The 18,533-nt window shown below is 33.9% G+C and overlaps 1 protein-coding gene across 4 annotated transcripts in view; it reads left to right on the forward strand.

The window, feature by feature from the left end:
- sev (receptor protein-tyrosine kinase sevenless) overlaps positions 1-18,533 on the forward strand; it is a 109,273-nt gene that overhangs the window by 17,198 nt on the left and 73,542 nt on the right. For all 4 annotated transcript variants that reach the window (XM_074176109.1, XM_074176111.1, XM_074176112.1 and 1 more), the window contains exon 2: positions 4,300-4,359. In XM_074176109.1, the coding sequence (XP_074032210.1) occupies positions 4,300-4,359 (60 nt within the window). The remainder of the gene's footprint in view (positions 1-4,299; positions 4,360-18,533) is intronic.

An 18,533-nucleotide genomic window follows, 5' to 3' on the forward strand; every position in this document is an offset into this window, starting at 1 on the left:
GTTAGCCCACGAACTCATCAGTCCAACTGTTATATTTACAAACCCAACCATCATCTCAAGCGACTACTAAACTGAGCGGCCCCAGTACTGTGCCTTGTGGTACACTGAATGTTATTTCAGTACTCATAGCAGGGTTAATATTTCCAATTTGTTTTCTTTCATTTTCCAAATGAGTCGTGAACGATTTCAAACCGTTTCTTCTTATATATTTTTTTCTGTCAATCGACAACACGTTATCCTATTTCTGTCTTATCTCCGCGTTTATAATTAATTGAAAAAACAATCCAAAAATAGCCAGTGGAGACAATACATGGTCGCTTGGGTGGCCGACGTTTCATTCCTGACAAGAATTTGAAAAAGTATTGTTGCTTATCGATATGAATTTCATTTAAAAAATTAATTACCTTCAGCTCGTCTTATCTCGTGTTTTTGTTGACCCTCTGAGACTATCGCGACTTTTAGCTATAATTATAGTTGATAAAGGCCGAATGCGTGTAGTTATATTGTTGTTGTTGCTTTTATGGGATTATTTTTTCTAATAGGCGGAGCACGAATGGGGCCTAAAAAAAAGTGAAACTTTCAGTTATCAGCAAGTTTCCATAATATTATGTTGGAAGGAAGTTCCACTAGCTTGAAGATTATTTACTCACGTAAACTATATTTAAGTGGGGAATGGGAAAAATACGAGCGTGGTTCAAACAGAATTGGCTGGTATCCCAATCGTCACAAAAGAAATAACCAGGAAAGGAATTTCTGGCAAAAACATAACAATCTGCACTGATAGCAGCCTTGTGTTAAGTGTTACCTAAGGGTAGTACTAGAGTGCCACCAAGATTAAGCCAAAGCCTCGGTAGATAATAACATTATCCTGAGGTGGATTGAAGGGCACAACAGTAGTTAAGTAAGGTAATCGCACTGGTGAGTCTTTAGCTGGACTAAAAATTTCAGGACCCTGTGACACCTACGGTCTGATGACTTCGACAATTGCGGAACTAGTCAAACGTCACACCCATGCTCAATCCCTAAAGAGATGGGATGAAATCAAAGGATGTAATCTTGTCTTGGGCGACCCTGGGAAGCTGGTGCCGAAGAAATATCTGGCAATGACCAGGAGAAATCTACGCGTAACAGTAGAATTTCTGACTGGCCACTGTCAACTAAGAAAACACCTCCATAATATGGGGCTAGTGGACACACCTTTATGCAGGATGTGTGAAAAGGAAGATGAAACTGTCAGGCATGTCCTACGCGAGTGTCCGGAGAAAAGAAGAGAGTGTGTGTTCGGCGAGTCTTGGCCTACGCCTGCCGATATAAAAGAGAAGTCTCCCAGCGACCTGTCCACCTTCCTAGAAAGGACGGAATGGACGATGACCTAGACCTACAAGGACAACTCCTTGGGAGGATGTACAATGGGTCACATGTGGCCTAAGTGCTGTGGGCCTACACTTATCCTCCCTACTATACATATACAGAGAACACTATTTAGGTTAAGATGCTGTGTGATTCACAGCATTTTTTTACATAAAATCCAAACTATCTCCATGATAAAGTCATATATAGAAAAGATATACTTGATATAAATATTCGGCAAGCTTTTTTCATCACCATTTCTCAATTTTATCAGTTCGGACTTGTCTAATATAATATAAATTGATTTGATAACCCTGAAACAAATCAAAGAGATTAACTGAAAATAACAATTTTATTAAACAAAAAACTGAAACTACAAAGAAATAACATACAACAACCAAACAAATAAAAATTGAAATATTAATAAAAGCTGAAAAAATTGAAAAAATTAAAAATATTATTAACAAAAAATTATATCTGATTTATTTCTTACTACATTCCATATTGAAACAACAATAAAAATTAAAACAACGATAAAAATAAAATAAAAACAACAATGAAAATTATTTGGCGCTCCGGGGCGATTTCATTGATTCCAGTGGCGCATTTGCTTTTTCAGCTGCAGGAAAATCCGAAATCTGAAGATCTTGATCTAACAATGTCCTCTCTCTTATAAAACGAAATGTTTCGCCAGAACTCTTCGTGACACGACTATCGTCAAACTTAAACCAGTCCGTTTCTTCTTTGACCAAGGCGTAATAATGACCAAATTCAACGCCAGAACCACAGTGAACAATGACTGCATGAATATTATAAAAGTGGTCTGCTAGGTTGAAATGTTCATCTATTTCGAACCTTCCAAAGAGTTTCTGGCTTCCGTTAGAGGTTGAATCTTGTTTGAAAATCATCAGTGTAATTATTAGATTGACTGGAGCCTCAGCTATACTTGTTTCCTTATAACAGACAGTTAGTTTGCCGCATGTTTGACAATATAGTCGATCATCACCTGTTAAAAATTCCATTTTCAGATGATTTAACAATAAGCTTTGCACGGACTGGTTATTAGTCGTATTAGGAAAAGCTAGATGAAGTTCCAGAAATTCACATAAGTTTTCGGTACTTCTTGAACATTTACCACAAAGTAAACAAGTGAGGATTTTTCCAGCAAAAGATTTACATACACAAGACGAGATGGGTTGTACGCAATCATTCAGTCCAGAGCGGTCAGGAGTATTGATTTTGCTATTGTTTTGCTCACAAAGAGTATTCAACGAGATCCCCAAGAATTCGGAACAATCCACTTGTTGTCCTAACGAGTATCTAGTGGACTTCAAAGACTCCAGGAAATCGGTTGGAGGGAAAGATGATACCTTCTTACGAAACTGCAGCTGCATGAACAGGTGTTTGAGTTTGATGAATAAGTAGGAAACATTCCCGTTCTCGTTCATCATTAAAACTTCGTTCTTGAAATTAAGAAATAAAAATAAAATAATTCAAAAAATTAAAAAATTAAAATTAAAAAATTTCAAACCAAATGTCACAACGTTTCGATTGTTAGTATCTGACTATTTATAGGCCATTCGAGTGCTTCACCTATCCCCTCTTCCCTCTTTCCGCGGGCGGAAGTTGGTCGTTTTTCGCTTGATTAGAGGTTTCCATATGTTACGTATCTCTACGCTAGCTTGACCACCTTCAAACAAACAATTTCTCAACATAGAAAAAAAATTGACCTATTAACACAAGATGAAAATTATGAACATGAGATGGAAATCAAAAATTGAAAGATTCCAAGCCAAGTTATTTCACGACGTTTCGATTGTTAGTATCCACAATCGTCTTCGGGTGATGAATAGACTAATTCTTTCGAAATATGACTATTTATTGATCATTCGAGTACTTTCACTTAATATCGGCTTTCTTTCTTTAGAAATTCGTGAATGTCAATATTTTCTTTTCTTTGAAAACATCTCTGCAAGGTTCTCGAAAACCCAAATGGAATATCAATCGTATGATTTTTTTCTATACTATGAAGACTCTGCTGCTGCCAGTAGCGGGACCGTAAACTATAATATTATGACTAATAGAAGAATATACCAATGCATAGTAGACGCTCATGAGACCTTCTTCATTTAAACAGCTCTTTAAATTTCTCTAGAAGTGCTTATTCAAGGTGGAAAATAGTGACACAATATGCATTTGTTCTATTTGAGGTTTTCGTCGACGATTGTACCCAAAAATTTGGAGCTACTTCGAAATGTGATTGATGAACTGTTTATATCCAGGTTTTCACCGATATCTCTTCCCGTAGTCGATATGTGGAATTGAAAAGCAACAGTCTTCGAGTAGTTCATTATTAAATTGTTCTTCTGACACCACTGGTTGAATTTATTTAATTCGTCTTATGTTTTAGTCTTATGTTCACCTTTGTTAGGGCCAGATATCAAAATTGAGGAATCACTTGAGAACTTGTAAACCTTTGCATCTTTCCGTCATCAACTTTTTTTGAATGAATCTAATTTTTATATAAATTTCAGTAGTCAGTATCAAAACAAATTCAGCCATGTTCACAGCATTTGTAGTTCCCGACGTTTCTCTTCAGAAAAACATCAATGTCTCTAATTCTCTAATTCCGAAAGATCAATCATAATCATGATTGGACTCATGCTCCACTGTCAAAAGATGGTTTGCATTGATGTTCTCATTAAAAAAATTAGACACTTTAATGTTCCAAAATTATTTTGGAGAAAGTTCTCCCGGTTTGGCTCATATACATTTATTCTCCCTATATAGAGGTGTAATATGTTGAAACGACCTTCATTTTTGTGGAAACAGTTGACAATAGGTTGGAGTTGAATGATATAATCAGTAGTATCATCTCAAAATTACACATAACAGAGTAAAAATTATATATATCATAGCTATATAATTATCATAACCTTTTTTTTTCAGAACCGAACGGATAATGGTCATTATGGTTACGCTTGTGATCACAATTGTAATTCGGACCAGGTAAGAATCATACTTTTCTACAGGATATATTTTAATTATTCAAGATACCTAAAAGCCCCGGATCTGGATTCTGAGTTATATAATACATGGGATTGATGGGGGAAGTACAGATTTAATCCCGAAAGTTGAAGTCACTTTTTATTGTTAGTATTATTATTCTTGTTGAAATACAAATATGTTGCCAAGCTGTTTCATAATGCTCTGCAATTTCCTTACCGCATATCTGAAAACTTGTTTAGAAAAATCAATAACAAATCAATTAACCTCGCGTGATATTTCATATTCATTACTGTAATTTCCTTACGAAGAAATTCTCTATAATTTATTGAATTGACGTAAAATATCGTTTATTGAGAAGTTGGCAACATTCTTCGCTGTTTAAAATTCCCAACCGAAATAGCACGAAAGGTTTTACAATAGTTAATTGATCACATATTGCTAGAAAGATAGGTAGGTACTCAAATACGAGGTCTGTTTAGAAAATGAGGTGAATTTTAATTTTTATCAAAAAGTATTTATTTACTCATCAATTTCTATTTTGTCCCCTTCGAAGTAGCCCCCCACAAATATAAAATACATTGAGCTCTCTCAGCGATTCGCCGTCCTTTCATGGGTCTCTTCAATCTTAGGAAGAGGAAAAAGTCGCAGGGGCCCAAATCTGGTGAATATGGTGGCTGAGGCATGATTACGATGTTGTTTTTGGCAAAAAAATTGCGAATAAGCAATGATGAGTGAGCAGGTGCATTATCATGATGCAAAAGCCATGAATTTTTTTGCCAAAATACTAGACGTTTTCCTCATATTGTTTCTCGCAAGATTATACTTCTTATTGGCCGTACGATCACGTGGCAAGAACTTGAATATTATTGATTTCTCTAAAATTCGTACTTGAAATTTTTGATTTATTTGTTATTGAATGGATGAAATAACGAGTTTTTTTGTTTGTGTAGTGTGTTCAAATCTAATGAATGTTTTGATATATCAAATTCACATTCAGTCTTGGTTCTGAGTACGTTAATTATGAGCATTTATTAGTTTTATTTTGTGACTATTCCAAAGGTTTTATTATTAAATAATAATAAGGCAATGCAGTTGTGACTATATAATAATGAAATAAATATTTTTCAAAAATTTTGTAGGAATGTTGTTCCTGATTTCCAATAGAATACCAATGAGAGGTACTACTTTTTTTCGAATGATTTCAATATGTTTTGTCCACGATAAATGTTCATCAAAATATATTCCTTATTTGATTTGAGAGCTAAAAAAAATAATAAACGAATAGATATTTTCATATACATCCCCAAAGTATGCTGTATATGAGAAACTTATTTATTAAGGGTTTTTCGACAAAAAGTTATTCTTGATAAAAGTTTGTGCATATCATAAAAATAAACATACACCAACAAAATACAGTTGTTCAGCATTAAAAAATACATCTAGATTTGAAGTAATGGCCATCTAAGTAAAGTTTCATTTTTGTACCATTTTTTTAAAATGGGGACTACGGAAAAAAATGTTTGCTTAAACGATAACTAGACAGCATCCTGTAAACGATGGGTTATTTCAAAAGCTTGTATGTAATACAGCAAAATACACAACTATGGTGTTAACCACGGTCAATTTTTTGAAGAGTGAAATAATTTTCTAAAATTTTTAGTGCAAAGTTATTTTTATTTTCTGTTAACACCGAAAATTACTTCAAATTATGCAGTATTGTAACAAGAACTCAATATTCAATAATATCAAATCACAAAACATCAAAATGAAATAGGTATTTTGGAACACTCATTGATTTTCTGGAGATTATTTTGGAGAATTATTTTGGACAAGAAAATCTCTAGAAAATCAATGAGTTTGTTCTGAAATACCTATTTTATTTTGATGTTTTGTGATTTGACATTATTGAATATTAAGTTCTTGTTACAATACTGTATGATTTTGAGTAATTTTCGGTATTAACGAAAAATAAAAATAACTTTGTACCAAACAATTTAAAAATTATTTTATTATTGGTTAACACATAGTTGTGTAATTCGTAATATTATCAAGAATAACATTTTGTCGAAAAACCCTTCATGAGTTTCCCGTATGGTGCATACTTTGGGGATGACACTGTATACTATAATAATATATTCATTATTCTTTTCTCGAAACGACAATTTCAGAAAGTTATAGAAAACCGTAAGCGTAACGACAGTGAATCGGATTCTACCATCGCTTTTTGCATTGTGAACTGTTGTTATCACATTTTAATGGTGATCGATGAGACCAAAAATTAATGAACTTGTTCATTTTTAATTTTCACTGGATAAAATGGATTGTAGGCCATGACCGCGTAATAAATCTGAAACGGAAGCGGATCTATGGTCACTGCATCAAATGATGTATCGGAATTTTGTCGCACAAGTATCGAATTCCATCGGCTATAAGGTGAATGAAGTGCTATCGAGAAGTTCCACTAAAAAATAATTTATCGAGAACTTTTACTTTTTATTCATAAATAACAAGAAAACAAACGGCGTTGTAATTCATTTAAACATTTAAACTACGAAGATTGGACACGACAAACAATTTAAAAAAACGAGGTTGAAATGAAAAGAGAGTACTGTAACTCAAAAAAATTTGAAAAAATGCATTTTCTTTCAAATTACTCAAAAATTATCAATTGAAGTATTGATAAACACAAATTAGAGCTATACTTTACGTATCATTGGAAGTTTTCAGGTTATTTCGAAGAGGATGCCATTTTTTGCGAAACTACAAAATGCTCTGGTTGCTGAACTGATTTCTGGGTTTTGATCCGTGTTATGTGCTAATATCTTCAATCTCACGACGTTTCGACAAAGTCTACTATGTCATCATCTGGTTATTACTGTTAAGTGTTCGGAAGTTAGCCGACCTTACTCGATACACTCCCTATTATACAGGTAAAATGATGGTTTGTTACTTGTTCGGAAGTATACTGTCCTTACATGCTCTACTACCTACTATATCTGTTTACAATTTGTTTTTCCGTTATTCAGCTGTCGCCCCCATACGAACAACAACTCTCAGAAGTTGAGAAACTTGTGCGAGCTAAGGACTAACAAGGCCTCACCTTTTAACGTGTGATTCCTAACATGGTCGCAGAATCATGTTAGATAAATTCTCTAAAAAAAAATATCTGGTCGAAGCAGGAATCGAACCCACGGTTTTCCGATCGTGAGTCGGGTGCACTACCACCACGGCCAATTCCACACACATATAAATATTGCTGTTGATTTTCACCTGAGTTCTTATTCTTGAAGAATAAAAACAGTTATAAATTCTTGGTCCTAGGTATACGTTTTGGTGCACTTTGAGTTATCTTATACTTTAACGTGTATCATTTGTTTCTGTCGAGTGTTTTCATTATGAATATCAATATTGAGAATGAAGTCATTCCTGTTAGTGAAAACATAAATTGACAACTTATAAATATATGATCCAACCAGAGTTGAAATTTCGTGTGTAACGAAAATGTTTCTGCATGAATACTGTCGAGGAACGTTGAACAAACAGCGTAGGATAGCTTTTTGATGGATGAATAAATATATTTTTACTCTTTGCAAAGTTACCCCACAGACATACCTACACCATAGCGCAACATGGATTCTTCCATAAGTTTTTTTCACATTGAAAAACAGGTCCTGACCATTCAAATCAGATCAAATATTATTGATATATAACAGAAATAAGAGTGGCCGAAGTATAGATCCCTGAGGTACCGATCTCATTTCTGATGTTGAAAACGAATAAACATCATCTTTGTCAAATTTGACAGAGACACACTGTATTCTGTTGATTGGAAAAGATGAAACCCATGATGGGTATTTTTTTCAAGCACTTCAGTGAAGGTTGTATGAGTTTCCCAAAATCATTGTTTTTTGGTTACTTCACGTTTTAGCTAATTTTAGCTATTGACGAAAAGGAAAAAGGTATCATTCCGTTTGTATTGGTTCAGTTGACACAATTTTAAAGTTTATATTCACAATGAATGATTTTTTCGATAAAATTGGAGTTATTTGTAAAAAATGACTGGAAACGTGTTTATTGGTTGAAAAATTAATACTTCCATTTTCAAAAGTCTAAAAGTATTGATTTTCAGAAAAAGAACTATGGAACAAAACTAGCTTATAATTTTCAGTTTGTCGATTCTCTGAACTATTTTCTATCACACAATTTTACTTTAGAGGAGAGTTGCATCCATTCACAGGTAAAAGCAACCCGGCACTGGATCAACTATAGGTAATTTATTATTAAAAAAATTAGTCAACATTACAAATTCAATTATTGATGTGCTGCATTCCACAAAATATAAAGGCCACATATGATCAACAAGAGTACCTAACAGTTACGATCATAAACGCTTTAGATGAGGATATTTGTACGACCATTATGTCCAATAATTCAATCTAGCAAGCTGCTTTTAAAGTGAACAAAACACGCTTAACGCCTACTCTGTTATAACACTGGAGACATCTGCAAAAATTAAAATTATATCACCGAATCTGGATTCCAGCAGATGGAACATGGAGATTAAGATTAATGTTTTCTGAAAGTTTTTACATTGTTTCAGTGCAAAACTTCTTTTGGATGGACTAATCATTGTGAAGAACAGACTCTAACATCGAATATTACAATAGATAACCGTATCATTTGAATAATGATGGCTACGGTTGCTTATGGCAAAATGTTTCCTAGAGTTTGAGGTTCGAATTAATAAACTTAGATGTCGCCCAATTCGTCTTCCAACGGTTAGTCTATATACAAAGATAATAGAGAAAATAAATGGAAATGAAATTTCCAAAAGAATTTATTTATATAGTGGCTTTGGAGCCATCAAATCGAAATTTAAACAGATTAAAGTTTTCATTTGGGAGTAGATAATTCACGTTTTCATCATCAACGAATTATAAAAGGGGAGTGTGAAGAATTAACGTGAAATATATGAACTAGACCATTACTAATCGGATTTTCAAACAAAATAGCTATTTATGAACAAAACGTTTTTTGATCAAGTAATCAGTGTGGAAAAGAAAGAAGCTAGTGAATTTTTTTAATTGAATTGAACTGGCCGATACTTGATGAAAATCCATGTTAAAACTCATAAATACAGTTCATTGTATGTTTTTCACTATAAAGGGTTTTACAAAAATTTTTTTTGCTTGAGCTTTCTCAAGCAAATGAATATTTTACACTTGAGAAAGCTTTTGTATAGCGAAACACGTCACGGTTTTTGCAAAACCCTTCATAGTGAAAATTTTACAATAAACTGTATCTACTGATGAATATTTTTAAATTTTCTAAATCAATCACCATTAAAAACTTTCAAAGAACTGTAGATGAACGGAACTATGAATATTATATGTGAAACGATGATAACACTACTTAATATATCGATAATACATGAATTATGGGAAATTTCTTTCCATGTAAACAAGAACAACAAGCTTTATAGCTGAATTATCTCATCTCGAGACATTAATTGAAATACCCCATAAACATTATCATAGAAACGAAGGCGAGTAATGAAGAGGATTGTTGACCCACATTTTTATAACGACATTTTTGAATATCGAAATAATTCGATGATCAGGAGTTTTGTCTAACCAAAATTGAGAAACTAGTTTTGAAAGGAATTATTGTGGTTTTGATGAGACTTTTTCTCAATACATATTCACTGTTTATCAATTAAAATCGGTATAGGTAAAAAAGTAATTGAAATATCCTCATTTATTTTAAGTTTTAATCTGTAATGGACTGAAAATTGAACTCAATTTGAAGACCAAGTGTGTGCTACACAATTGATTCTAACGTCATTAACTACGTACAATAATTGCATAAACTATTCGTATCCATTATTTCTTAGTCTTCTACTTGTCTTTCTATAAGATTTGTTTAAAAATCATTCAGGATAAAATATATGAAATGAAATAACAATTCCAAACCTCAAAAACTACCAACTTGACAACGTTCTTGAAATTTAGAGGGGAATTTTCAAGTTTCGGAATGTAAACTCGAAAATAAAACCTTTAAATTGATGTTTTCGGATAACAATATCGATGTAAACACTTTTTAGAGTTTTTTTTCGAATTTTTGATCTTGTATTGAATATATTTTTTCTTCATTATGTTCACCATTTTTTAATTCATTATTTTTGAATTCATTCAGTATTGATTTGTCATTTTCACTGTCTATTCATTCCCAAACTATTTATATTTCGATACATAGTAATTATTTGCCCAACACAAACTTAAAACTAAGACTATGCGAGTCACTGATCATGCTTTAAAGTTTTGATATCTCGTCAACCTGATTACTCACTGATACAACAATTGATAGTTATCTGTTCTAATTGTACTCTTTATGACGAATGAAGACGTATTATTATTATTATTATTTACTGTCTATCTATATCTGTTGCAACCCCTAGACCTCTAGCAAGTTCACCAGTTCAAATCCTACCTATATCACCTATAACCTATATCAGATCGACCCTGTATATTAGCATGAGAAATGTAACCCGATCCCATGATGAAATATAAATTCAAAACCATAAAGTAGGATATTGTTTACGTTCTCAGAGATAAATACTGCCGGGGTTCTGGTAAGCCTCAAAACGTGATACACTTTTTCAAGAAGCATCCACCATAATATAAACCTCATTATATGTTATTTAATTATTTCTTGTTGAGTATCTGGTCTGTTTATTGTATATTTGGGCCTCTGTTCTTGAAGAATTGCGAATGGAAATGGCAAATATAATGTGCACTATGTTCATCTATAACAAGCAAGTAGATAACTTTCATTTTCATTCCAGCTTTTTTACAAAATATTTTCAAATAGACGGGCGCAAGATCTTTCGTCTTGTGTAGTCGTTTGAGAATTTGAATGAATTTTTGTGCTGAACTACATGTGTATATGGTAGAAATTTGCATACCAAGACAAAAAAAAACTCTTTTTTTGTTCAAGCTTTCGGACAGACCTTATTAACTCTTCTTCAGAAACAGTATAAAGATGGAGAATTGTAGAAAAACACATTCAAACTGGTGAATTGTTTGTTACAAAAAGTGAGGTTATACAAAAGAAGCCGTAAAAACATTTGGATTTTAAAACACATTACCCAGGCACCAATTATTCTTTAAAAGATATCTCATGGACGTCCAAAGTGTACCAATCTGGACATGTCGTACATTTTTTGAACATCTCATAGATGTCCATAGGATATCCAAAGCAGGATATCAATTCTCAATCCACTGAGGGATATTTTATAGACATTTACTCCATGACCAAGGATATTTCGATTTGAATGGGGCATAATTTGGATATCCATAGGATATCCGGTACTGATGTATGATGAGCAAAACACAAAAAATAAAGATGGATTGTCACACATTTGAAAACACTTTTTAGGTTAGGTATGTCAAAATGTCACTTTCTTGCTGGAAGCAAGGAGGACAAGTCCCTGTCAATTGTCATGTAGATAATGTTTTGATATGTAAATGTAATAGATCTGTGATCACAAAACATTGAATTGAAGTTTTTTAGGGATAATGCTACACAAAGAGTCCCTGAACCAACCAAATTTTGAAACTCGTGGAATATAACAGATCTACCAGTCTTAGCAGTTGTTTGGCGGGCGATTTGAAATTCATTGAATGACATAAGTTAAACAAGAAAAAATGTATTGGTAGTAGGTGCAAATAATATACTCATGTGAAAATTTCAGCATGATCCTGCTGTTGGATGAACAAAAAACACTGCGAGATAAACCTCTGTGAGGTATTTGCTGAATATTGAATTATACCCAGCGTGGTATCAGCCGGGGAAATAGTTGCTTTCCGGCAGAATCTACTGTATAGGTAGTTGGGAGAGATGAATATTTTGAGATTTTATTTCGAAATAGTTACTTTCTTATTGAATAATCAATTATAGCAAGTGGGGAAAGTCTTTGTATGAGAAACTTATGTTACTATGTGAGAAAAATGTTATGTATTAAAGGAAAAGTGAAACTCATTTCTCTTGTAGTGTAAACAATATACAGATCTTCTAAGTCTCCTCTAGAACTGACACAAAGAGGATCCTATAAAATGAGTACTCAAAAAAGATATATAAAAGACTCTTTCTATAAATGACCAACATTTATGGGAATTTTTTTTGCATGAATTCTAGAAGGGACATGGATGGTCTAATAATTATCATTCATAAATATTTATTACATATAGACGAAAGAATCAATTTCAGTTCTTCTTCAATTCAGATGAAGTAGAAAACTTATTAATATCCTTCGAAAAGATATTTCAATTAAGTAATGATTCTGAAATACACTTTCACTATTACATTACATAGTAGCTGAATTAGAAAAAATTATCAAGAGCAAGATAGAAAAAAATCAATTTTATTCGTCAGAAACTCAGCGATGCTTTTGAAAGCTACCAAAGAAATATGAATATTTTTTTCATTTTCAAAGAATATAGATGAAGGTTTATTTGCATCAAAATTTGCACTCTACAATACTTAAAATTTATTAAAGAAAATTTGTCTCATTTTCTATCTATTTCCATGTTATCAATTCCATAACGAATTTTTCAGATACAAACTAAATAGAAGAAAGTGTTTTTTGTATAATTCAATGTACATGTAGAAGTATTTTTCCTACCGTGTAATTCAATGTTCATTTGAGAATAGTTGTTTCGAGAGGTTTTTTCTTCCAGTTTGTGTCTGAAAATCACTTTTTTGCATGCTCTATACATCTTTGTTGAAAGTTTATTCTGTAATCGACTGCTTTCTTCTTTTTTTTTGGAAGATTTCCAAATTTTTTTATATAAAGTTGAAGAAGTTGAAAACCAAAACCTTTGTTTTCTATATAAGAGGGCTTTTTCGATGAGTCAACTGTTGATTTAGTTTTCAAAAAACGTTTCCGACACTCACACTGTTTGTGGAAAGGTATTCAGTTTGTTATAAAACCACAGAGTAATAACTAACACAATTCAAAGAGTAAAGTAGATTGGATGCCTAATTCCACACTTCCTCATTAACTCTCCTGTATAATGACTGCAACTGGAGTGGTTCTGTTCCTGCTACCAATTATATTTCATATCAGGATCGAATTCTACTGACGGTTCAGATTTATTGTTCCGTTTCCATTGAATGTATTTGTATTTACCAATAAATTCGACGAAATAACCATGTCTTCTTTAAATAAAGCGTGTAAAAATCTATTTAATAATATTGAATCGACAAGAAGTAATTCCGTCATAAAGTATGGGTCTCTTGCTTTCCAAATCTGAGAAATGAATAAACATGCACTGTTTGTTGGAGAAACAAGGTGAATTTTGATTTTTCTACAGAAATATTCATTTATTCATCGATTTTTATTTTGTCCCCTGCAAAGCAGTTCCGATGAACAGCGTTTTTCAAATCCTCGAGGCAGTTCCCATATGCACTTTTTGGTATGTCCCTGAGTTCTCTCATAATTTGAAAAATTATGGCTTACTTGAACTGGGTGATATATCGTTTTCAAGAAGTACGAAAAGTATTTCATACTTCAAAACTATAAATATTCATTTACGTCTGTTATTTATTCCGTTCAATGCTTTATTTGATCTATATCTGTACAGTAGGGAGGGTGAGTGTAAGCCCACAGCATTTAGGCCTCATGTGACCCATTGTACATCCTCCCAAGGAGCTGTCCTCCAAGGTCACCGTCCATCCTGTTCTTTCCAGGAAGGTGGGCAGGTTACTGGGAGACGTCTCCTTTATATCGACAGGTGTAGGCCAAAACTCGCCGAACACACACTCTCTTATTGACGATAACACCGGGCACTCGCATAGGACATGCCTGACAGTTTCATCTTCCTATTTACACATCCTGCATAGAGGTGTGTCCACAAGCCCCATATTGTGGAGGTGTTTCCTTGGTTGACAGTGGACAGTCAGAAATCCTACTGTTAAGCGTAGATTTTTCCTGGTCATCGCCAGATATTTCTTCGGCGCCAGCTTCCCAGGGTCTCTCAAGGTGATCCTGGCAATATTGCATCCTTTGATTCCATCCCATCTCTTTAAGGATTGAGCATTGGTGTAACATTTGGCTAGTTTCGCAATTGTCGAAGTCATCAGGCCGTTGGTGCCACTGGTCCTAAAATTCTTAGTCCAGCCGCTTCCTTGGCTAAAGAGTCGGCAATGCGATTAGCTTTACTCCTGTCGTATCCTTTAACTCACCTCAGGATAATGTTATCATCTATCGAGGCTTTGGTTAAATCTTGGTGACACTCTAGTACTAGCCCTGAGGTTATACGTTGGTTGTTCAAGGCTAATAGGGCGTGTCTGCTGCCAGTGCAGATTATTATGTTTTTACCAGAAACTTCTTTCCTGGTTATTTCTTTTGTGGCGATTGAGATACCAGCCAGTTCTGTTTGGACCGACCACGCTGGTATTTCTTCCCATTCCACACTTAATCCTCAGGCTCAGTGATCTGGAATATACTCCATATCCTGAGCCTTCTTTGGTTTTTGAGCCATCTGTATATATACGTATTGCATTTGTAGCATCTGACTCTGTGTTCTGTGTAATTTGTATTTTGTAGGGTCTATTAAACACAAACCTGAGTTCAATTGCATCATTGGTGGCTCAGCCTCAGTTGACCCATTCCTACTTCGAGGTTTACATCAACCGTGCGCAATAGTACCACGGTCATTAACGCAACCTCCCCAACGTACAGGTCCAAAGGGGTCAGACCCATAATTAATTCTATTGCCGCTCCTGTGATGTTTAAACAAGCCAGTCGCTCTATTTGATATAATTTTTGAATGGCCGTTGCTTGTAGAACTTTCGGTCCCCATGCAATGGCTCCGTTTGTTAACATAGGTCTCATTGCAGTGTAGATCCAGGTGACCACACGGGGTGAAAGACCCCATGCGCGTCCCACTATCCTCCGACATTGCTCATGAACCACGTATTCTCTTTTTGCTCTACTCTGTAGATGAGAGTTCCATGTTAGCTTCTTGTCGAGGATAGTACCAAAGTATTTCACCTCTTCAGAGAAGTTTAGTTTGCTTTTGAAGATTTCGGGAGGTTTTAAGCCCGATAAACTTCTTTTCCTGGTGAAAAGAACCATCTCAGTCTTCTTGGGATTGATCGACAGTGAGTGTTCCTTACACCATGCTTCTATTAATTCGAGCCCATCCTGCGCTCTATCGCACAGTGTGTTCACAAATTTGCCGGTCTGCAAGATAACTATGTCATCTGCGTATGCAATTGTTTAGAATCCGTTTTTGTTGAAGTGATTAATAGGGTATATTTGATATTTTATGGCTTAATTTTCAGTGCAACTTTATGTTCATTGGGTTCCAGTTCCATGTTAGGACCAATACTAATCAGTTATCTCATATGGAATTGATTGATGATGAATATGTTGGACAGATTGATCGAGCTATCAAAACATATTTGAAACAACACACATCCGAATTTTAGATATTTTTTTGGATTATTGAGTCCAAGAGTAGTTTTTTATATCAAAAAGTAAATACATAGTTGAATATCAGTCACAACACATGTATTGGCACTTCTGTGGGTTCGTTATATTACACTTGGAGACCTGTACTGTAAACATAGCGGAATTTGTTATTATAGTGGATACGAAAATCGATGAAAAAAACTAGAGATCCGTATTCAAAAATAAAGTTGACGATGAAATCTGTTAAACAAAACATCGCATTGCGAATTGGTTTATATCAGGTTATAACAAATATGAAACGGTATCGAAAATTCCTTTGTTTTTTTATATCATTTCAAATAAAGGCGGTAGACCCAAAAAACTAAAATCAATAACTCTAGTTTTTGATGAATATTTCTGAAATGAAAAGAGATTATTTTATTTCCCCAAAATAGGAACCTCTTGTCCAAACTGGCTTGTACATTTGCCATGCTGTGTTATTCTCGAAACCGTCCAATACTGTAGCAACTTGAATCGGGTTCATTTCTGTGAATAGAGCAAAGCAAAAAAAAGATTCACGCGAACATACAGATGATTATAGTTTAGACTCAATTGGCTAACGAGCCCTGGGATCTCATTGCGCTTCATGTGGCGGATTAATTAGTTAGCGGAAATCGTCATAAAATAGATTTTTTAATTGATGCTGAATAGCACGCAAAACAACAAAAGTTAATTCGAATGTAAAGGACAACACCCTATCGAATGGATGGGGAAACGTAGTTCATCAATTTATTAGAATATGATTTCGATGATAATGACAACAGTTTTACTAAAAATGAAGGGGATTATGAACATTTTAATGTTACTGGAGTGCTATCTCAACAGTAAACCGTCATTTTTAACACCTCGACACGTGTTTCAATCAAAAATCAAGAGGAAGATTAAACTCAGTAATATTCATTAATATACCAAAAGTTCCAAACAGTGCATTACATAAACATTTCAGTTTGGACAAAATATAATATTTCGAAAGATACTTGTAGTTCAATATTAGAGGTTATGTTATTAAAATGATATTTCTACGTACTCACCAGACACCTACACATAGATTCATTAATTTTAGGTTCTCCACGACATCTTATGGCAATTATGCAATTAATACACACTAAAAAGTAACATAACAAGAGTGAAAGTTACGAGACATGAAACCTAACCTCAAAAAGTTTGTTCATTATTGAATTTAATCCATGACCAAGATAATACTGGTAATACAAATTCAGAATGATAATTATGTCAAAGAATTTACATCAAATTTTGTGTATAAGAAGGAATTAAGTGCTCAAAAACACTTGAAATGTTGACAGTGACGTACGGTGATTGTACTCTGAGTCAGAAAAATGTTTGAAAAAGGTACAATTTTTCACAGAAGCTCGAGAAGATGTGAATGGCGACGCTCGCCCTGGTATTCTAGCACATCAACAACCGATGAAAATGTTGGTAAAGTGAAGGAAATTGTTATGAAAAATCGTCGAATCCCAATCAAAGATAGAGAGAGAAATATGCTTTATTCTCTGAAGAATGAAAATTCTTATTCACAGTAGTTTAAAAAAATAGATACATAACAAAACACAGAAAATGTACCTGAATGATTTAAAACAAGACATATAACAAAACATGAGTTAGTCCAAAAATAATGAATGAACATAAATTACATCAAAGGCTACATCAGACCAGGGTTATTACACTAACACAAAATGACTTCAGTATTGCAACTTAATTCGATTTAAAATGTTTCATTAGAAAAGTCAACAACGCAGTAGTATGGTTTCTCACTAAGTAATGTTTTGAAGACTGTAGAGCTTTCGATTTTTCTTATCTCCAGTGGTAGATTATTATATATTTTACCATTCTATATAAGCGAGTCTGTGACAAGATTTGAGGTTGGAATAGGTAATCTAATATTTTCTGTCTTCAATTCATTCATTTGGATGGTTTCAAAGCTGTTAATGTGTTTTCTTAGCAGGCATGTAGTTTCCAAAATGAATGAATAGAAGAGCCCAGGAGAGCCAAGAACACAAAAGCACGCCTAGTTCGATCAAATGTCAAGGTTTTGCTCACTGTTTTATTTATTTACCGAAGGTGCATCAGTAGTTCTTGCCACATGGTCATACGGTCAGTAAGGAGTATATCATCTTGAGAACTATTATCTTGAAGTTATGTGCCGGTTGCTAGTAGCAATACGAAGAAATCGCCCTGTATTGTGGAAAAACAATTCATCACTTTTGCATCACGATAATGTACCTGCCCAATCGTTGTTGGTTGATCACATCTTTTTTGGCCAAAAACAAGACCGTTATCATGCTTCAGCCACAATATTCACCAGATTTGGCCCCCCGCGACTTTTTCTTGTTCCCAAGATTGAAGAGGGCCATGACAGGTTGGCGTTTTGCCACGATTGAGGAGATACACGTTGGCACAAGTGTAGTATATCTGAAGGGGGATACTTTGAAAGAGACAAAATAGAAATCGTTGAAATCGCCTTATTCTAAAGAAACATAGTCAAAATATGCTTTATTGTCTGAAGATTCATATCTTATTGACAAAGCTTGGTTGAAATAATTAAATAAAAAAACAAACAAACAAAATTACACATATTAGCTGTCGCTACTTAGTTATATAAAACTATAAACCATAAAATAATATGCAACTTCAAGTA

The sequence above is a fragment of the Leptinotarsa decemlineata genome, unplaced genomic scaffold (genome assembly GCF_025532065.1).
Source record: "Leptinotarsa decemlineata unplaced genomic scaffold, Ldec_3_MD MMD2_tig00001621_RagTag_RagTag, whole genome shotgun sequence".
Taxonomy (NCBI): domain Eukaryota; kingdom Metazoa; phylum Arthropoda; class Insecta; order Coleoptera; family Chrysomelidae; genus Leptinotarsa; species Leptinotarsa decemlineata.